Source organism: Dermochelys coriacea, chromosome 27 (genome assembly GCF_009764565.3).
Source record: "Dermochelys coriacea isolate rDerCor1 chromosome 27, rDerCor1.pri.v4, whole genome shotgun sequence".
Classification (NCBI taxonomy): Eukaryota; Metazoa; Chordata; order Testudines; family Dermochelyidae; genus Dermochelys; species Dermochelys coriacea.
In genome coordinates, this window is record NC_050094.1 from 6,371,632 (window position 1) to 6,397,537 (window position 25,906).

The following is a 25,906-nucleotide window of genomic DNA, read 5'->3' on the forward strand; positions in this document are numbered from 1 at the left end:
CAAAGCTGAAGCAAAGACCTGTCTTCTCCAGTAATGAATCACAGCTGAAGTTCTATCTATTAGGAGGTTTGGTGGCTGATCCCACTTCATTACATACTGACCAACTGTCCAGTTTGGTGGTCAACCTCCATATCCATAGGGTAACTGTTTTTTTTCCAAAGACAAACTAAGGATTCACCTAGCATAGAAATTAAGGTTCAGATTTTCAAAATCTCAGTCAGCCCTTCAACTGCTCAACATGCGCAATGGGGTCCAGATTTTCAAAGCTCAGTTGCCATTTATGCACCTAAACAAGGACCATATTCTCAAAAGAGCTCATTGCCCAATGCACACCTAATGTGCTGAGCTCTTTCAAAAATCTATCCACTTACAGTTGGAGACATGAATTCAACTCTTCTGAAAATCCAGCTGATTGTGGATACTGATCTCTCTGAATATCTGGCCCTAAATGAGCTTTCTGCCATGGAGATTAACAGGATTTGCCAGAAAAGCATTAGGAAATTTGAATTATTACTCTATCTCTGATAAAGAGACTTCCAGTTTAAAATTAGCTAGATCCTAAACAGATTGAGCTGTCACTATTTTTAATTTTTTATACATTTTGTAAAGTTGGATTTACCCTCATCTGAAAGATAAAGGCCCAAGATAAGCATCTCTGGTCTGAAAGTTTCATATATAGAGATGGACCTGAAACAAAAAAATCTTCATTTGAACACCTCCAAACTTTAGAAAGCATTCACAATCCCAATCCAGATAAAGATACTGACTTCAGCACTGTGCCAAAAAGGTAGTGGGGCCAGGCAGAAGAGAGGGGTAAGGAACAGCTGTTCCATTCAGCATTTTCCCTGTACAAACCAGTGGATGTGAATCATATATTAATTAATGCCAAGACTAACATTACCTCCTCCCAGATGCTCTGTGACCCCTTTCAAGGAGTCAAAAGTACAGCTGCCAGAGGAGCCAAGCCGCTGCTACCTATCAAGAGATGGGGAGTAGGATGCATACCCAGCTTCAGAAGAGTCAGCCCTATCCTATGGATCTTTGGCCTCTATGTATTTGGCAGCCTATATGCTCTTCATACAGATCCCATGTAGGTAACAGAATGATAGGTTGCATCTTCATGGACACAGGGGCTGTAGCTCTCTTCATGCAAGTGCTCCCCTTCTGTGTGTTTCTATGCAGGAGGGGAGGACATGTCTCCAAAATAAACAAAAAAAATCTGTATTTTCAATTAATAAGGCATTCCTAGGAGTTCTGGCACTGGTAGTTCACTAAGCAACTTGTTTCCAGCTGAGAGTAGGACAGGGCTCTGCTTTTCACTTGGCCTTGGAAAGAAGAGGAATTAAATGTTTCAGTGAGTGTCAAGAAACTTGTTGGCTGCGATAGGCACCAAGAAGGGAGAGCTGATTTACTTTGGGCTGGGATCAAGAGGTGATATTGAGCCACTAATATAAAAGGACAGTTCAAGGGGAAGGAAGGAAGATTTTTGGTTCAGACAATAAACAAATATATAGAAACCTTCTGCCTCTCTTACTAAATGCTACTTTTCCCAGTAGCTGCAGTGCCAGAAAGTGCAAAGATTAGGTCCAAAAGATAATTAATAGACATCATCTATTTCTTTTCAATTTGGAAAAACAGATTGGTAGCATAATAGACATGACTGATATTGCCTCTGTGTATACCTAAAATTAAAGGGCTCAGACAGTTCACCTTGCTGAGTATGCTGGAGATATTTATAGTTTTATATATGCAGAGGAACTCTTAAGTAGGACTTAATTATGTACCACAAATATCTTTTTATTTTGGTGGGATTTTCAGTGTTAGGAACTTTAATGTCTAATAAGTAAGTGAGAGAGTAATGTAAACATTTATTGAGCTTTTTAATTTGCCCCAGTTCTAATGCAAAGCTGAATTGATTTCCAACTTTGGGGAAGGCCTGCTGCTTGTGACAACACTCCTGGGCACTCTGCAATAGAATCCTCTGTATGTTCACATTCATACAAAAAAGTTTATGTTAAAATAATACTGAAAGAGCCTCTTGCATTCTGGTTTTGCCAGTTACTGTGTTATGAAACATAGCAGATAAGGAATTAAGATGAATTTCACTGAGAGCAAAAAAGCAAACAGGCAGGTTGAAATCACTGCATACTGCTTTTGCTGTATCCTCCCCAGCACCATGCTGTCAGTAGCACAGAGGAAAAGGGGAAGGAGGTTCCAGGTGCTCATAATACCATACAGGATGGGGGTAGACCATACATCTGTAACAAAAAATCACTGTAAAATGAGCCCATTATAAACACACTCATCTTCATTGCAACAATAAGCTTGAGTTAGTGAACTCTGGTTACAACACGTGAGCTACCCAAGGCCAGGTGAGAGTGAAGACAATGCAACAACAGTTCGGCCGCAGCAGCACCTGTGGTGGCTCAGGCTAGACACCTGAGCACATATCCCTGCATAACATGTTAGTTTGAGCACAGCTAGCAATGTATGATTACCAGCTCTGGAAATTGCATCTCCCAGCTGCTATGCACACATACCCAAAGTGTGTGAACAGGAGCTGGGTTAGGTGCCAAACTCAAATTGTAGCTTGACCTAGCAAGCATTTAAAAGTGATTTAAAACATGACCTATAACCACAACCAGTTGTCCATGAGAAACTGGTAAGTGATACACAGACATCATACAACAAACTCCAATATTAGTGCCATGTGAATGTGGGAATCTTTGGTGCATAGCCCCACTTGACTCATTACACAGGCAGGTTAGGCAACAAACTTAGGTGCACCTCTGACAGTCTTGTACCAGGACAAGAATAGAGTGACATAAAACAACACCAAGAATATTGCCGTGGTGTGGATAGGAAATAATGTACCCCACAAACCATGGCACAGACCACACAGTAAAATGCAAACATTGTGAATGCCTTGTACCAATACAAAAGAGTGATCAGGAACTTGCTTTGCTATCTGTTTCCTAGAATCCTCTCATTCTACACCCTCTTCAAACCATGTCAAGGAAAAAAAGCAGGATAGACAGGAAGACAGACCGTACATAGAATCATAGGACTGGAAGGGATCTCGAGACGTCATCTTGTCCAGTCCCCTGCACTCATGGCAGGACTAAGTATTATCTAGACCATTCCTGACAGGTGTTTGTCTAACCTGCTCTTAAAAATCTCCAATGATGGAGATTCCACAACCTCCTTAGGCAATTTATTCCTGCTTAACCACCCTGACAGTTAGGAAGTTTTTTCTCATGTCCAACCTAAACCTCCCTTGCTGCAATTTAAGCCCATTGCTTCTTGTCCCATCCTCTGAGGTTAAGAATAATTTTTCTTTCTCTCTCCTTGTAACAACCTTTTATGTACTTGAAAACTGTTATCATGTCTCCTCTCAGTCTTCTCTTTTCCAGACTAAACAAATCACTTTTTTTTCAATCTTCCTTCATAGGTCTTGTTTTCTAGACCTTTAATCATTTTTGTTGCTCTTCTCTGGATTTTCTCCAATTTGTTCTCTCTTTTCTGAAAGTGCTGCCCGGAACTGGACACAATACTCTAGTTGAGGCCTAATCAGTGCAGAGTAGAGTGGAAGAATTACTTCACTCCTGCTAATACATCCCAGAAGGATGTTTGCTTTTTTTGCAACACTGTTACACTGTTGACTCATATTTATTTTATGGTCCACTATGACCCCCCCCCCCCCCCGACCTGTTTCCACAGTTCTCCTTCCTAGGCAGTCATTTCCCATTTTATATGTGTGCAACCGATTGTTCCTTCCTAAATGGAGTACTTTGCATTTGTCCTTATTAAACTTCATCCTATTTACTTCAGACCATTTCTCCAGTTTGTCCAGATCATTTTGCGTTTTAATTCTATCCTCCAAAGCACTTGCAACCCCTCCCAGCTTGGTATCATCCACAAACTTTGTAAGTGTACTCTCTCTACTGTTCTCTAAACCATTGATGAAGATATTGAACAGAACCAGACCCAGAACTGATGCCTGTGTGGACCCCACTCGTTATATCCTTCCAGCATGACTGTGAACCACTAGTAGCTCCATCTAGGTTGCATTTCTCTAGTTTGTTTATGGGAAGGTCACGTGAGACAGTATCAAAAGCTTACTAAAGTCAATATATACCATGTCTACCGCTTTCCCCCATCCACAAAGCTTTCTTTGACAGGGAAACAAGCCATCTGGTTGGTATGACATGATTTGTTCCTGACAAATCCATGCTGACTGTTACTTATCACTTTATTATCTTCTAGATCAGTGGTTTTCAAACTTTTTTTTTCTGGAAACCCCAGTTGAAGAAAATTGTTGATACCCGCAACCCAATGGAGCTGTGGATGAGGGGTTTGGGGTGTGGGAGTGACTCAGGGCTGGGGCAGAGGGTTGGGATGCATGGGTGAGGGCTGCAGGGTGGGGCTGGGAATGAGGGGTTCAGGATGTGAGAGGGGTCTCTGAGCTGGAGATGAGAGGTTTGGGGTGCAGGAAGGGGCTCCAGATTTGGGGGGGCTCTGGGCTGGGGCAGGAGGTTGGGGTACATGAGGGGGTCTGGGCTGGGGGTGCAGGCTCTGGGGTGGGGTGGGGGATGAAGGGTTTGGAGTGCAGGAAGGGGTTCCGGGTTTTGGGTGGGGGCTTAGGGCTGGAGCAGGGGATTGGGATGCGGGCTTTCCTTCAGCAGCTCTCAGTCAGCAGCACAGTGGGGGTGCTAAGGCAGGCTTCCCGCCTGTTCTGGTACCGCGGACCATGCTGCGCCCTGGAAGTGGCCAGCAGCAGATCCGTCTCCTAGGTGGAGGAGCACAAGCGGTTCTGCGCAGCTCTCACCCGCAGGCACACCCCCCCAGCTCACATTGTCCGATTCCTGGTCAATGGGAGTGTGGAGCTGGTACTCAGGGTGGGGGCAGCGTGCAGAGCCCTATGGCCCCCTGCCCAGGAGTCAGACCTGCTGCTGGCCGCTTCCAGGGCGCAGCATGGTGTTCGAACAGGTAGGGACTGGCCTGCCTTAGCTGGGCAGCACCACCGACGGGACTTTTAACTGTCCAGTCAGCGGTGATGATCGGAGCCACCATGACCCAGTGCCTTACATTCTGAGACCCAGTACTGGGCCGTGTCCCAAAGTTTGAAAACCACTGTTCTAGATGTTTGCAAATTGATTGCTTAATTATTTGCTCCATTATCTTTACAGGTACAGAATTTAAGCTGACTGGTTTCTAATTCCCCAGGTTGTCCTTATTTCCCTTTTTATAGATTGGCACTATATTTGCCTTTTTCCAGTCTTCTGGAACCTCTTCCGTCTTCCATGACTTTTCAAAGATAATAACTAATGGCTCATATCTCCTCAATCAGCTCCTTGAGTATTCTAGGGTGCATTTCATCAGGCCCTGGTGACTTGAAGACCTCTAACTTGTCTAAGTAATTTTTAACTTGTTCTTTACCTATTTTTGCCTCTGATCCTACCTCACTTTCTTTGGATGTCTGACATAGTGAATGCCAATCACCACCAACCTTCTTGGTGAAAACCAAAACAAAAGTTATTAAGTACCTCTGCCATTTCCCTGTTTTCTGTTATTGTCTTCCCCCCGCCCCCACCTGCCGCCATTGGGCCTACCCTGTCCTTGCACCATTTTCCCAGGTACTTAGTTTTTCTTACACCTTTTTCGTCTGATTGATATGTATTAGAATAAGACCCTGATATAAATGAGTATCTCATCTTTAACTTCAGTGAACCATCTCCAGAAAGCATCCAAATCTACACACAGGACTGGATTCTCATATACTCCAAGGCTCCTTTATGCTACTTGGTCAGTGTAAATGGGTCTTAAAGTGGAAGTAAATTATAGTTTCATCTATTTCAATGTCCCTTTACATTGCCAAATGTAGCAGTGAGACATTAATGTAAATGCGAATCTGGCCCACAGAGACCTTTCTGGGTGAGAGACCTCTTTAGTCTTAATAGTTCTGACTGAGAACGTAGGGTGTTCATCAAGAGTATCTGACAACCTCATCAGTTCTCCACTTCAAACCAAAGCATTTAGTATGTCACTGAAAATTGCTAGCTCCTGGAGTTAGTGAAAGTGCTATTTCCAAAGTTCTGTTCACAACATCAAAGAAGATAAAGAGCTGGTGCTCTATAATTGCTCCCAGACACAGCACATTGCCTGTGTTCACAAAGGACATGGAACTGTACCAGTTACAAGTTCGGGAGAGTAAGGATGATCCAGTAATTAGGGCACAAGCCTGGGACTCAGGAGAGCTGGATTCAATTTTCTGCTCTACCACAGACTTCCTTTGTGACCACAGGCAAACCACTCTGTCTCTCTGTGCCTCAGTCTCCCATCAGTAAAATGGGAATAATTCATACCTCACAGGAGTGCTGTGAGGATAAATACATTAAAAAAGATTCAGAGGAGAGGTACTTGTACAATATGGCAAACATTCTATTTTCCCTTCTTATATGCTCAGGAATCCACATTTTGAAATGAAAAGATATGTCTAATCCTGCAACTGATTCTGCATGGCAGAACCCTGTACTGCCCTGTTGCTTTCAGCGAAGCTCTGCATAAACATAGGTTTCGAGTTAGTTAGTTAGACATAGACAGAGTTAGTTGCAAGATTGGGGCCTTCATTTGTTTTGATTAAACTTTTCCCGCAAAATGCCCAAGGCCCAAATTCTGCTCTAAATTCCACCATAAATCTGAAATTACTCTGATGGCCTCAGAACTAATACAGATTCTAGCATATCTAGGCCCTCATTACCTGCAAAATTTTCATTTTGATAAATTATTTTTAATTAGTGGGATGCCAAAATGCAATAGAAGAGCTAAATTTTAATTTTAAATTAGGTTTAAAATGATCAACTTGATTCTTCCCCTCTCCCACCCCAAATTTAGTTTAAAAACAAAACAAAACAAACTTATATAGCATCTCAGCCCAAAGCATCTGATATATTTATCTCAAATATCTGGGAGTGATTTATAATGTAAACACTGAGGAATCTTTAACTTTGGCCACATGGATAGTCCTGATGTAATTAATACTTTCATAAACATACTGAAATAGCCTTCTGTCTTTGCAGACTCTCTATATAATGACATGGACATGCATGGATAGTAAGAAATCATTCCCACACAACTGTTGTCTCTGATTGGGTCTTTGGGGGCCTATTTTGTTTTGTTGGCCCCTGGAGCTGTAGCTATGTTTCCACAATCTCCCTGTATCAAAGGAAAGGTACCTTCTATTATATTTAGCGGAACTTTTACAGCATAAATATTTAAAGCATTTTTCACAAATGGAATACCATTTTAAAAGGTAATTGGGTGGCATGCATACTAACTGACTTCTTTAAAGCAACAGGTTGATTAGTTAATTCTGGCTAAACGTATACCATTTTCTGATAATTTATTCATACACTTTTTGGGATTAACAGCAGCTATTTAGAATTATGAAGCTTTTTTTGTCGTTTTGATTTTAAATTAACTTTATTTATGATAGGAAAGCTGCCCTTAATTCTGATCATCTGTTTTAAGTTTTAAACACACATCCCACATTTTCAGTTGCTATTTTAACACTCTCACCCCTGAATTCCAGCTATTAGTTTGATTCTGCTCCCACTAGAGTCCTACTGAAGTCAATCAAAAACTCTCCCAGGGCCCCGAAGAACTTAGGTGATTATAAGACTTGTTCAGTGTGAACATGAGTTCAAAGGCCAAATAAGTGAGACTGCAGAACATACAGACATGCCCTGAAGTGCCTTTTTATTGCTATTCCAAAATGAATCCCTCTTGTTCTAAAAGGGAACTAAACCATTTTAAAATTATTTTAGTTAATTCAGTGAGATTGTTTATTGTCACATGGGCCTAATTCTCATTTACACTTAAGTCACTTTACTCTACTCTGGTGTTGGAAAGTGGCCTTAAAGCAGGTGTAAATTTCATTTGTACTCATTTTAAGGTCACTGTATCTTAGCAGAATGATGTAAAGTGACTTAAGTGTAAATGAGAATTAGGCCCATGAGTTTGCACGGCAGTACCATAATGACTCTGAATCCACAAGGCATCTTCTACATACTTGCTAATTCTTAATACTGTGATAACTAGTTCCATTTTATGCACCCTTTAGCTCACCTAGAGTTACTTTGCTGGAGCTCATGGGAGGTTTTTGCTTTTGCTTGCTTGATGTTTTTTCTATAGCAGGAAATTTTGAGTCAGATCTGTTTGCAGAAGACTTGATGGCAGACCCAGAACCCCCATCTGCAGAGGTCTAGAAGAGTAAAAAGAAAAATATCAGTGACTGAACAACTAACTTCTACTCTCTGCGTGAGTGAAAAAAGATGAGAAGTTTTGTGCTCAAAGATAAGCAATATACCAGCAAAATTTCTAGCACTAGCCAGGAACAAAAGGAATACACCATCCATTTTTAGGAAGATCCTTCCTTCCTTTATCCATTTATATTCACAGCCCCACAAAGTTGGGGGAACAGAAATCTAAGAGCAATACAAAGTATATACCAAAATAGGTATTTCCAGAGAATTCAATAGCTATGCTTGGATTAAAATGAAAACTCTCTCAAATGGGCAGGAACCTTCACTATGAATGTCAGCATCTTCAGACATTAAAAACCAAATTCTGCTCTTGCTTACACCCATATAATTCTGCAGAAACTCAACTGAAGTCAATGGAGTTACAGCAATAGAACTGAAAGCAGAATTTCGCCCTAAATCTATAATCAGAAAGCAAAACAATGATCCTAACAGATGTGTGAGTGAACGTTTCCCATTAATTTTACTAGAGTGGTTAACTGTCAGGTCTAGTTTAAACCAATGATCATTTATAGATTCATAGATACTAAGGTCAGAAGGGACCATTATGATCATCTAGTCTGACCTTCTGCACAACACAGACAACAGAATCTCACCCACCGACTCCTGCGAAAAACCTCACCTATGTGAGCTACTGAAGTCCTCAAATCGTGGTTTAAAGACTTCAAGAAGCAGAGAATCCTCCAGCAAGTGACCTGTGCCCCATGCTACAGAGGAAGGCGAAAAACCTCCAGGGCCTCTTCCAATCTGCCCTGGAGGAAAATTCCTTCCTGACCCCAAATATAGCGATCAGCTAAACCCTGAGTATATGGGCAAGATTCACCAGCCAGATACTACAGAAAATTCTTTCCTGGGTAACTCAGATCCCACCCATCTAATATCCCATCACAGGCCATTAGGCCTATTTACCATGAATATTTAAGGATCAATTAATTACCAAAATCACATTATCCCATCATACCATCTCCTCCATAAACTTATTGAGTTTAATCTTAAAGCCAGATAGATCTTTTGCCCCCACTGCTTCCCTTGAAAGGCTATTCCAAAACTTCACTCCTCTGATGGTTAGAAACCTTCATCTAATTTCAAGTCTAAACTTCCTGGTGGCCAGTTTATATCCATTTGTTCTTGTATCCACATTGGTACTGAGTTTAAATAATTCCTCTCCCTCTCCGGTATTTATCCCTCTGATATATTTATAGATAGCAATCATATCTCCCCTCAACCTTCTTTTAGTTAGGCTAAACAAGCCAAGCTCTTTGAGTCTCCTTTCATAAGACAAGTTTTCCATTCCTCGGATCATCCTAGTAGCTCTTCTCCGTACCTGTTCCAGTTTGAATTCATCCTTCTTAAACATGGGAGATCAGAACGGTACACAGTATGCCAGGTGAGGTCTCACCAGTGCCTTGTATAACGGTATAACAGTGCCTAACACCTCCTTATTCCTACTGGAAATACCTCTCCTGATGCATCCCAAGATCGAATTAGCTTTTTTCACAGCCATATCATATTGGCAACTCATAGTCATCCTATGATCAACCAATACTCCAAGGTCCTTCTCCTCCTCCGTTACTTCTAATTGATGCATCCCCAGCTTATAACTAAAATTCTTGTTATTAATCCCGAAACGCATGACCTTACACTTCTCACTATTAAATTTCATCCTATTACTATTACTCCAGTTTACAAGGTCATCCAGATCCTCCTGTATGATATCCCAGTCCTTCTCTAAATTGGCAATACCTCCCAGCTTTGTATCATCCGCAAACTTTGTTAGCACATTCCCACTTTTTGTGCCGAGGTCAGTAATAAAAAGATTAACTAAGACTGGTCCCAAAACTGATCCTTGAGGAACTCCACTGGTAACCTCCCTCCACCCTGACAGTTCGCCTTTCAGTAGGACCCGTTGTAGTCTCCCCTTTAACCAATTCCTTATCCACCTTTCAATGTTCATATTGATCCCCATCTTCTCCAATGTACATGTTAACACCATAAAGGAGATCACAATGCAATCATCCAAGCTAAACTGCTGCTATTCAATTCCAAAACACTTTGTATGTTCCTACTCCACAAGACAATTATGCCTCCTGTGTGCTACAGGAGAGGCATGATCTTTGTGGCCACATACATCCATTCGCTATTGGGTATGAGTGTAGATCATCCAGATTTCTATTTAAATTGCTTAGGAGAGATTAAGTATAAAAATAGGTGTTTGTAATCCTAAATTCTCACTTGAGTACACAAATATTAAGTGCCCAAATTGGAACACTGGGCTTTCCCCGTTAGTATTGTTGTCCCAACAGTTCCTCACACTGAGGGGAAAGCTTGCTCAGACTTCTTGAAAAATATGCTCTGCAGGCTTCTATTAGTCCTGTTCATAGCTTTTGCTGGTGGCAGTCCCTATTTGATATCAAGTAAAGATTTTACGTAGCTTTGAATTACTGGTTACAAACTGATAGCAATGTAACCAAACAACAAGGTTTTTTTTGTTTTGTTTGGTGGTGTTTAAATATAATATTCTCGAAGTGTGTCTGACGACCTAATGCTGATCATAAGCAACTGCATTGTCACTCCAGACCGTGAAGGGGGAGGGAGAGTTCTTCCCCCATCCCTTTTCAGAGACGTGAAGCACAATCATTTGGATGGGGTGTGGAGAATTTGGGCCTTCATTTGTACATGCAGAGAAATATATACACTGGAAGGATTGTATGTCTGTATGCCAGAAAATTATGCATATACATAATCTCTCTATCATATGATTGAACAGAAAGGGTCATTACAGAAATCTATTTGAACTTCCTAAATAAATGCTAAAAAGAAAGATAGATGTAAAAGAGAGACTCCACTTTTCCATGCAGGGGCATAAACACCTAATTTTCTAAATAAAAGAGCAGATTATTAGTAGAGGTTCTTGTTAATAATTATAGAAAAACAGCTTAGGAAGCAATGTGGTAGAATCAAGAGTGATAAATATTAGATATTCACAGACCATTAGATATTCATCAGTTTTATTGTTAATTCTTCCTCAATTACATTTTTTTCCCCCCTAAGGTTTCTCTCTATACTGCTTCTGCCAAGCACACTCCACTCTGATTATAATTCTTTCAGTTTTCTGCGGTAAACTGAATATTTTAATGAAGATTATTTCATTAAATTGTATCACAGCTACCCATTGAAGATGCTGCACTGTTTGTTAGTGTTACAGAAATAAATCAATAGGAAGCAGAACATATTTTGTCATCCAAATCAGTGAACAGTTTTTGGTATTCAGGTAAGAATTTCTGATATGACACATCTTGAAGACTTCACTTTATTAAGATATTACTTCAATAAAAAAATTAGTAAGATCATTTTATTATGAAGATTTGGGATTCTTGGAGAAACTACTACATGTTTTTTGATTCCACAAAATTTCCGTCTTGGTATCTCTCTTCTATTTATTGGATCAGGCCAGTTTTATTAAAAAAGACTTTAATGTCCATCATTATTTGTATTTTCCACTTCATCCTCAAAAAAATCATATTTCAAGAAGCTATGTTTAGATTCAATCTACTGATCACATTTATTGGTAGATAGTATAATATGGAACCAGAGCACATAAATTAATAACACTACTACTAATTTGTTATACAGCACATTTCATCCGTAGATTTCAAAGCATTCCACTAAGTAGGATAATGTCATTATACAGCAGACCAGTGGCAGAGCTAGGAATAGAACCCAGGGGTGAAACCCTGACCCCATTGAAGTGAAAAGGAGTCTTCCCATTCACTTCAACAGGACCAGGATTTCACTCCATGTCTCTTGATGCTGAGTCCACTGGACCATAGTGGACTATAGTTCAACCCCTATTTTCTTTATCTTTAGAGAGTCTGATCTGAATTTTACTCTAATAAAGGGTTTTTTTAACATTAGTTGCCATTAATAAGTGAGTGTGAATGGTTACACATGTTGGTATGACCTTCTCTGCATATTGTCCATACAAATGATTTTTCTCACATGTTAGTAAAAGAAAATGTGATATACTTTTGGAGAGTTACAAATCTAGCCCTTGGAAGTCCCCCTTGAAATAATGAAGAGCTATTTTCAAATGGCAATGTTTTACCCTTAGTTAGGCCTAAATCTGTAGGACACCCTCTGCCACTCCACTGTCATGAGAGTGAGGACATGGGTCTGAAACAGCGGAGCTGTAGAGGCTCCCTGCACTGCTACAATGCTGGTGACTCTCAATCCCTGCAGGCACAAGGGTGGCTGCACTCTCACCCCGTTACCAATCAATACTTTTTTTTGTCAATTTCAGTGTCAGCTGAAATCAACATTTACTGACATCCATCACCTTAAATCAAATCCTGACAAGCCTATATATAAGGTAGGCCTCTGCCTGGGTAGTCTGCCCCTTAAGGGCAATAAGGCCTACTGGTCAGTCCACCCATATAACTGGGAGATGCCAGGAGCAAGTAGGGTTTGGGAGGAAACACTGCTACTGTTTCTTTAAGGGCCTGGAGCCAGGAGCCTTACAGAGAGGTGGGGCAAAACTCCCCTATTTCCCAACCAGTTGAGGATGAGTTGAGAGAAGGGGACCACCATAAATGCTGCCTCCTCCTTCATCACAGGGTAGATGCCTGCAGACACTGAAAGAAAGAAGAAGACTCCTATAGGGTCCTGAGTTAGCAGGGACCAGACACCAGCAGAAGGCTGCCAGTCCTCTGAATGTGAGGCCTAAGTGGGGCCAGCTGAGAGAGAGAAATTGCAATCCAGCTCCAGGAGGAAAGCTGGAGTGCCTGCCATAAAGAGAGACTTAAAGACAGAGAGAATGCTGAGTAGGACAGAACATAGAAGGCAGGTTTCAGAGGAACCCAAAAAAACCCAGAGGTTTTGTAATAAACAAGTCCTGAGAAGGGTACTATTGAATCAAATGTCAAGGGTGCCTGAAGTGGAATTACTGGCTTCCTAAGAAGGGAAACTGAGACAGGGAGTATGTGCAGCTCTGTACTAACTCAGCAGAAGGTGCTACAGGGGAGGCATGCCCTATGCCAGGGCTTTAGATGTTCGTACATTGATTCCTGCATTGACACCAATAAATGATGGTAAATGACAGTGTATCTTTTAGAAAGACATCCAACCTTGATTTATAGATTTAGTGTGATGGAGCATTTACCATATTGTTAGCAAGCGGCTCCAATGATTAATTACCTTCACCATTAAACATTTGCACTTTACTTCAAGTTGGAATTATTTTAGCTTCTACTTCCTGCCACTGGATATTTTTGTGTCTTTATCTTCTATGTTAAAGAGGTCTTTAGTAACAGGTATCTCCTCCTTGTGTAGGTAATTATAGGCTGCAGTGCTGAATCATGGTGTTGAGATATGAACTTAAATAGGTCACTGCCAGGCTAAGTTCTGAGTCTTCCTTATCGCTTTTAGATTTAGGCAATATAAAGGGAAGGGTAAACACCTTTTAAAAATCCCTCCTGGCCAGAGGAAAAACCCTTTCACCTGTAAAGGGTTAAGAAGCTAGGATAACCTCGCTGGCAACTGACCAAAATATTCAATGTGGAGACAAGATACTTTCAAAGCTGGGGGGGGAAACAAAGGGTCTGTGTCTGTCTGTGTGACGCTTTTGCCAGGGACAGAACAAAAATGGAGTCTTATAATTTAGTAAGTAATCTAGCTAGATATGCGTTAGATTATGATTTCTTTAAATGGCTGAGAAAATAAGCTGTGCTGAATAGAATGGATATTCCTGGTTTTGTGTCTTTTTGTAACTTAAGGTTTTGCCTAGAGGGATTCTCTATGTTTTGAACATAATTACCCTGTAAGGTATTTACCATCGTGATTTTACAGAGGTGATTCTTTTACTTTTTCTTCTATTAAAATTCTTCTTTTAAGAAAACTGAATGCTTTTTCATTGTTCTTAAGAATCAAGTGTTTGGGTCTGTGGTCACCTATGCAAATTGGTGAGGTTTTTTACCAAACCTTCCCCAGGAAGGGGGGTGCAAGGTTTTGGTGAGGATTTTGGGGGGAAAGACGTTTCCAAACAGCTCTTTCCTAATAAAAAAAACCCGGTTAGACGTTTGATGGTGGCAGCGAAAGTCCAAGGGAAAAAGGTAAAATAGTTTGTACCTTGGGGAAGTTTTAACCTAAGCTGGTAAAAGTAAGCTTAGGAGGTTTTCATGCAGGTCCCCACATCTGTACCCTAGAGTTCAGAGTGGGGAAGGAATCTTGACAGGCTTCCTAGGAAAATCTCACTGTTAAGTACTGCTTACTGATAAATGTGTTTATGTGGGAGGTCACATACGTTTTTGGGGAGGTTGCTCTCAAAATGGAAGTGCTATTACAATGTAACAAGCATTACACTCTGTTTGAATGGTCACAGAAGTTCAGTCCCAACTATTTTAGCACAGGGTGCAAGTTTGGAACATTACAGGGAGGAAGAAGTTGGATAAAAGTTCACTTTTATCCAGTAGTTTAAAAAATAATATTTATGCTCAGTAACTAGCTCAATCTGTAAACTTCAGCTAATGAATACAAATTATTTTTATGTATAATTACAATATTAAAAAACACAATATTCAGCTTTGAAGTGACTTTAATTATTTTCTCACAAATACTGTAATTTCCTTTCTTTTACTTTGATGTTTTTGTATGTTTATACAAACTGAGACCATAAAGTGTGTATATTCTTCTAATCTCATTGTCTATTTTAACATACTTAGTTTCACTATTTTAATTCCACTGGGCTTTCAAACTGGGGTGAAAAGCATAAACACAATTTTCAAAAATCTAGTACTAGGACACCAAAAAACAATCTGTCTCCTTTGAAGAGATTTATTTTAGTTTTAGTGCTTTGTTTAGGTGAAGGTTTTAAAATTTCAGCAGCAAATAAAAGCAAATATAAAGGAAGCTGTCTGTAAATAAAACCCTAAATCTCAGTTGATTCTTATATTCCAATACAAATTAGCCAATTATTCTCCTGAATAGGGAAAAATCCCTATCACCTTCCCACTGTTTCATCAGTTATGTAGATTATAAAGATAGAGATATGAAATACATGATTTCATGGAAACAAACATTACATATGGCAGACAGAAAAGGAGGCAAACATAAGAACAAGTGAGAGCATGAACATAGTCTGCACTAAGGTCTGAAATAAAATGTATTAACTTTGATTCAGCTAGCAGGAGAAGGATATTATTATAAACTTTGGATAAAACCAATGTATAAAACAGGCTTATTTCACTTTCAAAGCAGCATAATAAATGCATTGACAAATACTGTATATAAGAAGTTAAAAAAACAAAAACTACACATACTGCAGAGAAGATAAATCAGTAGACAGCTTTGTTCATTTGCATGCTGGTGAATTAGTTCAGTACTAGAGAAAAACTCATTAAATACACATGAATTTTTCTCATGGAACTGTGTATTAAATAATGAAAACTACTGAATAATCACCAAACTGTTCAATGTCCCACAAATAAAAAAATCTGTGGTGTAAACTTTGATTTCAGATATTTACATAATGAACAGCTGCATAAATGTAATGGAAATATCTAATATAATAACTGAAATCTGCACCAGCCAATCTTTTGTTGCCTCAAAAGATTCTGATATGTTCAAAAAAATACAAAGGTCTTATGGCTTATCTGAAATGAACCTTGGAATCTCGTGAGATTCACTCCACACCAGTTCATACTCTCCCTTAAATTGTAAGTGAAAATGAGTTTGAGTCTCTGCCCAGTTTCCATTTATCCAGATCATAAAACCACTATGAAATCTGACTAGGCTGGCAGTCCCTGCTCAAGAAATGGTAATGTAGTACTTGGATTGAGCAGTGCAGGGAAGCCTGCATACAGTTAGCCCATACTAAGTCCAGTTCCCTCACTTTCATGATCTTTAAGTTCACTCAATACAATGTAATTCCCTGCAGTTCTCTCATAGACTGCACTCTGTTTAGTACAATTCTACAAAATAAAAAGGGGAAATTTGAATGTTTAACTAAAAGAAATGAGATTTTCAAATAAAATCTGATCTAACCAAAACAAGCTATTATCATTGACTCAAAATAGTCTTTATCAAGATTAGTGCCCTTCTGAGAATAATTCTCACATTTTATTTGTGGATTTTGACTTCCTTTCTCTTTTTTGATTAAATCTAGTGACTTGAGACTAAATATCAGTTGTCTGTAGATTGCAGCATGCAACTAGAACAACAGAAATCAGTTTGAATACCTTCTGTGTCTTCAATGGGGACTGAGCTATGAAAGTATTTCTAAAGTCACACAACTCACACAGATGCTCAGTGTTCAACCAATAGGGAGGACTACATGTGAGGAATAATAGAACAATCAGTTAATTTTCTAAAGTTTATAAAGCCACTTTTGCAAGTATAATCTCAGTTTTACATGAATAAATACCATACCCATAGTTAGCTTCATGCATGGTGTTTTCAGTGCACCTTATTCCGTTTACTAAACACAGATATATTGCCTTACTTGTTCCCTCATCTGAATCAAAGATCATCATCCTACCTGGGAACCCTCTGAAGCATAGTTAGAACAATTTCCCCTCCTCATCGACAGTCTTAAGTAAATAATAGTCTTGTCTCCGGAAATTCAAATTATAATTGATTCCCACTCTTTGCCCTGGTCTACACTAGGAGTTGAGGTCAAATTTATCAGCATTACCTCGATTTAACCCTGCACCCGTCAACACAACGAAGCCCTTTATTTTTACTTAAAGGGCTCTTAAAATCGATTTCTTTACTCCACCCCCGAAGAGGGGATTAGCGCTGAAATCGGCCTTGCTGGATTGAATTTGGGGTACTGTGGATGGAATTTGACAGTATTGGCTATCTCAGAGTGCTCAGTTGTGACCGCTCTGGACAGCGCTCTCAACTTAGATGCACTGGCCAGGTAGACAGGAAAAGGCCACGAACTTTTGAATCTCATTTCCTGTTTGGCCAGTGTGGTGAGCTCACCTGCACAGGTCACCATGCAGAGCCCATCAGCACAGGAAACCATGCAGTCCCAGAATCGTTGAAGAGCTCCAGCATGGACTGAACGGGAGGTATGGGATCTGATCGCTGTATGGGGAGATGAATCCCTGCTGGCAGAACTCTGTTCGAGAAGACGCAATGCCAAAATATTTGAAAAAAATCTCAAATGGCATGAAGGACAGAGGCTATAACAGGGACCTGCAGCAGTGCCACATGAAAATTAAGGAGCTCAGGCAAGCCTATCAAAAAATCGGAGAGGCAAACGGCCACTCCGGTTCAGAGCCCTAGACATGCCGCTTCTATGATGAGCTGCCTGCCATTCTAGGGGTGCAGCCACCACTACCCCAACCCTGTGCTTTGACTCCGTCCAAAGAGTGGGCGGCAACACGGAAGCGGGTTTTGGGGGCAAGGAAGATGATGATGAGGAGGAGGTTGTAGATAGCTCACAGCAAGGAAGCGGAGAAACCGGTTTCCACAACAGCCAGGATCTGTTTATCACCTGGACCTGGAGCCAGTACCCCCCGAACCCACCCAAGGCGAGCTCCCGGACCCTGAAGGTGGAGAAGGGACCTCTGCTGAGTGTACCTTTGTAAATATTATACATGGTTTAAAAGTAAGCATGTTTAATGATTAATTTGCCCTGGCATTCGCGGCCAGTACAGCTACTGGAAAAGTCTATTAACGTGTCTGGGGATGGAATAGAAATCCTCCAGGGACATCTCCATAACGCTCTCCTGGATGTACTCCCACAGTCTTTGCAAAAGGTTTCTGGGGAGGGCAGCCTTATTCCGTCGACCATGGTAGGACACTTTACCATGCCAGGCCAGTAGCACATAGTCGGGAATCATTACAGAACAAAAGCATTGCAGCATATGGTCCCGGTGTTTGCTGGCATTCAAACAACATCCGTTCTTTATCTCTCTGAGTTACCCTCAGGAGAGTGATATCATTCATGGTTACCTGGTTGAAATAGGGTGGTTTTAGTAAGCGGACATTCAGAGGTGCCTGTTCTTGCTGGGCTGAATAGAAATCTTCCCCGCTGCTAGCCCCACGGTGGGGGGAGGGGTGAAACCATCATCCCAGAGAATTAGGGGGGAAGGGTGTGGGGGGGTTAGTTAACCCAGAAACCGCAGCCCCTCCTTTTAAATTGCCAGCCCATTTTAAACGGCCAACCCAACAGCTACTTCATATGGGAAATGAGGGTGCTGCTGTTTGAAACCATTCCCACATGTTATGAAGGTTAAAGAAGCCAAAAGACTGTGGCTTACCATGGCTGCCTGCAAGCCAAATTCTGTTGCCCAGCCCTGCATGGTCCTCACACCAAACCGGCATACCCTCAATAAGAGGCAAAATGTGACCTTGTATTGAAAACATATGTGCTATGTAATGTTAACAGCAAGGTTTACTGCAAAAGAGTGTACCAATTGTTCTATAAAATGTCTTTTTAACTACCACTCACCCTTTTTTTTCCTCCACCTGCTGCATATGTTTCTCCTTCCCAGAGGCTAGCAAAGATTAGAAAACAAAAAAAACACACTCGCGATGAAATGTTCTCTGACCTAATGCTATCCTCCCACACTGACAGAGCACAGCAAAATACGTGGAGGCAGACAATCTCAGAGTGCAGGAAAACACAATATGACCGCGAGGAGAGGTGGCAGGCTGAAGATGGTCGGTGGCGTCAGCTTGCTGAAAGAAGGCAGTAGTCAATGCTCAGGCTGCTGGAGGATCAAACTCATATGCTCCAGCGCATGGTTGAGCTGCAGGAAAGGCAGCAGGGCCACAGACCGCCGCTACAGCCCCTGTGTAACCAATTACCCTCCTCCCCAAGTTCCATAGCCTCCTCACCCAGACGCCCAAGAATGCAGAGGAGGGGCCTCTGGCCACCCAGCCACTCCACCCTAGAGGATTGCCCGAGCAACAGAAGGCTGGCATTCAATAAGTTTTAAAGTTTTAAACTTTTAAAGAGCTGTGGGGCCTTGTCCTTCCCTCCTCCACCACCCCACCCAGTGCTTAGTGCCTCCACCATCCCTCCAGGGCAACCTTGGCAGTTATCCCCCTATTTGTGTGATGAATAAATAAAGAATTCATGAATGTGAAGCAACAATGACTTTATTGCCTCTGCAAGCGGTGATCAAAGTGGGGAGGGAAGGGTGCTTAGCTTACAGGAAAGTAGAGTGAACCCGGGGAGGTGGGGTTCCATGAAGGAGAAACAAACAGAACTTTCACACTGTAGCCTAGCCATTCCTGAAACTGGTTTTCAAATTCTCTGATGTGCACCGCGCCCTCCTGTACACTTCTAACTGCCCTGGTGTCTGGCTGCGCGTAACCAGCAGCCAGGCGATTTGCCTCAACCTCCCACCCTGCCATAAACATCTCCCCCTTACTCTCACAGATATTGTGGAGCACACAGCAAGCAGTAATAACAATGGGAATACTGGTTTTGCTGAGGTCTAACCAAGTCAGTAAACTAAGCCAGCGAGCTTTTAAACGCCCAAAACCACATTCTACCACTATTCTCCACTTGCTCAGCCTATAGTTGAACAGCTCCTGACTACTGTCCAGGCTGCCTGTGTATAGCTTCATGAGCCATGGCATGAAGGGGTAGGCTGGGTCCCCAAGGATAACTGTAGGCATTTCAACATCCCCAACAGTTATTTTCTGGTCTGGGAAGTAAGTCCCTTTTGCGAGTATCAGGCACCTTTCCCGGCCATCCCATGTTGATGTTGGTGAAACGTCCCTTGTGATCTACCAGTGCTTGCAGCACCATTGAAAAGTACCCCTTTCAGTTTCTGTACTCGCTGCCTTGGTCCTCTGGTGCCAAGATAGGGATATGGGTTTGTCTATTGCCACGCCACAGTTAGGGAATCCCATTGTAGCAAAGGCATCCACTATGACCTGCACATTTCCCAGAGTCACTACCCTTGATAACAGCAGCTCAGTGATTGCATTGGCCACTTGCATCACAGCAGCCCCCACAGTAGATTTGCCCACTCCAAATTGATTCCTGACTGACCGGTAGATGTCTGGCGTTGCAAGCTTCCACAGGGCTATTGCCACTCGCTTCTTAACTGTGAGGGCTGCGCTCATCTTGGTATTTTTGCGCATCAGGGCAGGGAAAAGCAAGTCACAAAGTTCCATGAAAGTGCCCTTACGCATGCGAAAGTTTCGCAGCCACTGGGAATCATCCCAGACCTGCAACACTATGCGGTCCCACCAGTCTGTGCTTGTTTCCCAGGCTCAGAATCGGCATTCCACGCCATGAACCTGCCCAATTGACACCATGATGTGCACACTGCAGGGGCCAGTACTTTGTGAGAAGTCTATGTCCATGTCCTCATCACTCTCGTCACCACACTGCAGTCGCCTCCTCCTTGCCTGGTTTCTCTTTTCTTGTAGGCTATGGTTCTGCATATCCTGCTGGATAATGCACGTGGTGTTTATAGTGCTCATAATTGCTGTGGTGATCTGAGTGGGCTCCATGTTCCCAGTGCTATGGCATCTGCGCTGAAAAAAGGCGCGAAACGATTGTCTGCCGTTGCTCTGATGGAGGGAGGGGGTGACTGACAACATGGCTTACAGGGTTGGCTTACAGGCAATTAAAATCAATAAAGGGGGGTGGCTTTGCATCAAGGAGAAACAGAATGGCCCACTCAAGGATAGAACTCAAAACCCTGGGTTTAGCATGCCGTTGATTCACGGAGGGAGGGGGGAGAAAATAAATACAAATGAATACAACACAAATCTGGTCTATTTCTTGTTTTGATGCACTTCATCTATCTTTATACATCTTGCTGGTAGCAGACGGTGCAGTACAACTGCTAGCCATCATCATCTCTTGGGTGCTCGGCAGACGACGGTGCAGTATGACTGTCAGTAGGACTGAATCTCCATGAGATGAAACTTAAAAAGGGAAATGACCTGGCTGAGTCACTCCCATGTCTACCCAGGCGCCCCGACTGATCTCACCAAGGTCGGCTAAAAGAGCAGCCAGGAGTATGGCGACGATGGCTACCAATCATACTGCACTTTCTGCTGCCAAAAGGCAATGAGCTGCTGCTGTGTAGCAATGCAGTACTGCGACTTCCAACACCCAGGAGACATACGGTGACATGGAGCTTAGCGGGCTCCATGCTGGCCGTGGTATGGCATCTGCATGGGTAACCCATGAAAAAAGGTGCAAACGATTGTCTGACGCTTTCATGGAGGGAGAGAGGGAAGGGAGGGGCCTGATGATATGTACTCAGAACCACCCGCAACAATGTTTTTGCCCCATCAGGCATTGGGATTTCTACCCAGAATTCCAATGGGCGGCGGAGACTGCGGGAACTGTGGGATAGCTACCCACAGTGCAACGCTCCAGAAGTCGACAGTTGCCTCGGTACTGTGGACACACTCCGCCAACTAAATGTACTTAGAGCATTTGTGTGGGGACACACACAATCGACTATACTATAGAAAATTCTTTCCTGGGTATCTGGCTGGTGAATCTTGCCCATATGCTCAGGGTTTAGCTGATTGCCATATTTGGGGTCGGGAAGGAATTTTCCTCCAGGGCAGATTGGAGAGGCCCTGGAGGTTTTTCGCCTTCCTCTGTAGCATGGGGCATGGTTGACTTGAGGGAGGCTTCTCTGCTCCTTGAAGTCTTTGAACCATGATTTAAGGACTTCAATAGCTCAGACATGGGTGAGGTTTTTCATAGGAGTGGGTGGGTGAGATTCTGTGGCCTGCGCTGTGCAGGAGGTCGGACTAGATGATCAGAATGGTCCCTTCTGACCTTAGTATCTATGAATCTATGACTGTATAAAAACGCTTTCTACTTTTATAAATTCGACCTAATTTCGTAGTGTAGACATATCCTTAGAGACTCTCAAATTCAGGGAAAGAGGGTAGGAGTATTAGCCAAAGGTTCATACAACAGAAAAAGCACAAAGTGTAACTTTCAAAGTTAACTTCAGGAGACAGAATTTTCTCAGGGTCCAGTCCAAGACTGTGGAACAAAGCAGGAACTAAGGCCCACCACAAATCCTCACCATCTTCCACTCTAAGGGCAAGGCATGCTTCTTTGACCTCACCATCTCCTGTATAAACACACAGTGGTATGGACATAACAAAATAAAATCAAAACATTATGCTGCACACACAATTCTCCTCCTGGCAAGAGGATGAGAAAAAGAATGAACCACATGTGACAAATATTGGCCATTTTGCTCAATGCACTACTGGAAAGTGCTCCTATAATACAGAGATAAGGCAGTATAACAACCTCTGTAGAATAGACCTTGGTGAGTAAGCAGTGTGATCAAATCACACCAGAAATATGTAACCTAAATATAACACTGTTACTATTGAAACATTTTGTCACCCTAAAAAAAAATAGGAAGGGGGAGAGTCAGGTACACCCAGACAAAACATGCCTTGACAGCAAAGTTTGAACTCTCACTGAGTCCAAAAGTCAGAGCACTTTGTTCACAGAACAGGACAGTCTGAATGCTCCCCAGCTCAGAATAATAGTATCTGCTTATCTCTACATTTATCAACAGCATACGTATCAGGGAGTGACTGGGATGTGAATGTAATGACATGATTTGAGAATGGAATCAACCCCAGAAGAGAATATGGGATTTACTCTCTAGTCCTCCCTTTTGCCTTGGTAGAATCCTTCCATATCTGACCTCCTACAGGACAAGATCTGTTTAGAGCACAGTAAGAAAAAAGCATTCTCAGTGGTTATTTCCCTTCTTGAGCATTTCATGTCCAGTAGTCTTCAGAGTGGGTTTTCCTTTGTCTTTTAGGAGCCTGGAGGCAGATCAGATCTCTGACACTGGGCTTGGGTCCCATCTTTTGGAAACCCTACCCCTAGTTGATAGTTTTCAGAACTAAATTTTAAGATAGCAACAGTACTTATTCATGTAAAACTGAGATTACACTTGCAAAAGTGTCTTTGATAAACTTTAGAAAATTAACTGATTGTTCTATAATCCCTCACATGTAATCCTCCCTAAATGGGTCAAACTGCAGGATTGTGAGGACCAAGACAATAAATTCACAGGTAAGAATAATTTTTTTTTCTTTTCTAGACCATTGCATGTCCAGCAAGCTTTGCAAGGGATGCTCTGAGCAGTGATTGCTTAGTGGTCCTAAAGGATATGTCTATGCTGCAGTGTAAGCCCAAGGTTTGAACTCAGGACGAAGCCTAACTCCCCTTCCATCTACACACAAATTGCACTAACCCAGGGTTTGGTCCCAGGACCCCATGGCGGGGTGGAAGGTCTGAGCCTAAATTAAGCTGGGACCCAGGGTCCAAGCCATATTGTTTTGGTTTTGTTCAATATCTTCATAAATGATCTGGAGGATGGTGTGGATTGCACCCTCAGCAAGTTTGCAGATGACACTAAACTGGGAGAAGAGATTGATACACCGGAGGGTAGGGATAGGATACAGAGGGCCCTAGACAAATTAGAGGATTGGGCCAAAAGAAATCTGATGAGGTTCAACAAGGACAAGTGCAGAGTCCTGCACTTAGGACGGAAGAATCCCATGCACCGCTACAGACTAGGGACCGAATGGCTCGGCAGCAGTTCTGCAGAAAAGGACCTAGGGGTTACAGTGGATGAGAAGCTGGATATAAGTCAACAGTGTGCCCTTGTTGCCAAGAAGGCCAATGGCATTTTGGGATGTATAAGTAGGGGCATTGCCAGCAGATCGAGGGACGTGATCATTCCCCTCTATTCGACATTGGTGAGGCCTCATCTGGGCCTGTACTGGTACTGTGTCCAGTTTTGGGCCCCACACTACAAGAAGGATGTGGAAAAATTGGAAAGAGTCCAGCGGAGGGCAACAAAAATGATTAGAGGACTGGAACATGACTTATGAGGAGAGACTGAGGGAACTGGGATTGTTCAGTCTGCGGAAAAGAAGAATGAGGGGGGATTTGATAGCTGCTTTCAACTACCTGAAAGGGGGTTCCAAAGACGATGGATCTAGACTGTTCTCAGTGGTAGCAGATGACAGAACAAGGAGTAATGGTCTCAAGTTGCAGTGGGGGAGGTTTAGGTTGGATATTAGGAAAAACTTTCTCACTAGGAGGGTGGTGAAGCACTGGAATGCGTTACCTAGGGAGGTGGTGGAATCTCCTTCCTTCAAAGTGTTTAAGATCAGGCTTGACAAAGCCCTGGCTGGGATGATTTAGTTGGGGATTGGTCCTGCTTTGAGCAGGGGGTTGGACTAGATGACCTCCTGAAGTCCCTTCCAACCCTGATATTCTATGATTCTATGTTGTGTAGATGCAACCCTTCCAAACTCATGCTCTGGGAATCCACCAAAAGTATCCCACAATCCCATGGGCTGACTTTCTTTGTTCTCCGGACTATCAAGTTTAGTAGACAGTCAGCTCTTCCCATGCTGCAACAAGAGAAAAGGGCTAGAGTGGCCACATTTTTTGTGGGGGTGGGGGAAGGGATTAGGAAATCTGGGCTATGAGTGGTGGGACTTGGACATACATAATGCAGTGTAGATGCTGGCACCCCAGGTTGGGACCCAGGGTTCAACAATTCCTAACCTGGGGTTACAAATGAGTATAGACACTCTAGCCCTAGGGTAACAAACCCAGGGTCTGCTAACTTGAGTTGTACTAACCCTGAGTTTACATGGCAATGCAGACATTCCCAAAGAGGAAGGGGTGCTAATTAAATAACTAACACATTTATTGCAAACCTCAGAGGTATGACGTGTTACTGAGACAACACTTGTAGAACTTTCCTGCCAAAGCTTGAATATGCAGAGGACAGGATGTCTACTTTGTAATGTCTTGAGTAAGTGTACTGAAGACCAAGTTGTTGACTTATACATTTTCTCATATGATGCGTTCAACCTTTCTGGCTACATAGATACTGTTCTTCTGATTAAATATGTAGTCATATCAAGAAGTGGGGTTACTTCATTAGCTTTGCAAGTCTTAGATGCATCTTTTAATCACGTTTTCTTATTGAGGCTTTTAAGGGCTTTTTTCCCTGCTCTGGATTGCTGGCTGGTAAAGCACTGGAAGGGATGTTGACTTTCTGTAGACCTCAGTGTGATGCTGATTTATATTTTGATTGCCCCACTAATGTCTAGAATATACTATTTGGCCTCCTTGGGTGCTTGGGACTCAGACAGAATTACAGCAGTACCACTAAGCTGTGTTATGGAAAACAAATGAACATTTGCTATGAAAAGCATCAGTTCTGAGAACGATCTTACTCTAATGAAAGGTGCAATACTATAGCTTCCTGTATAATGCACCTATTTCTGAAACTTTCATAGAATCATAGAATCATAGAATATCAGGGTTGGAAGGGACCTCAGAAGATCATCTAGTCCAACCCCCTGCTCAAAGCAGCTTCCTCTTGGAGTTGACAGCAAAAGAGACTGAATGTGAGAAAGCACAGAGACACTGACCTCCATTGCTGGAAGAAAAGGATAAAGGACTAGAGACCCAAGTAACAACCCTGCATTGCATCAGAGAAAATGTAGACTTCCTAGACAGAAGTCAGGATTTGGTACTGTGGGCACAGCATGCCAAAGAATCAGAGAGGGCAGTGGAGGAG

At 42.3% G+C, this 25,906-nt stretch overlaps 1 protein-coding gene across 1 annotated transcript in view; it reads right to left on the reverse strand.

Moving 5' to 3' along the window:
- The window catches only part of MARCHF10 (membrane associated ring-CH-type finger 10), a 93,672-nt gene that overhangs the window by 62,242 nt on the left and 5,524 nt on the right, over nt 1-25,906 (reverse strand). Inside the window, exon 2 of the mRNA XM_043503239.1 lies at nt 8,128-8,263. Within this exon, the coding sequence (XP_043359174.1) occupies nt 8,128-8,263 (136 nt within the window). The remainder of the gene's footprint in view (nt 1-8,127; nt 8,264-25,906) is intronic.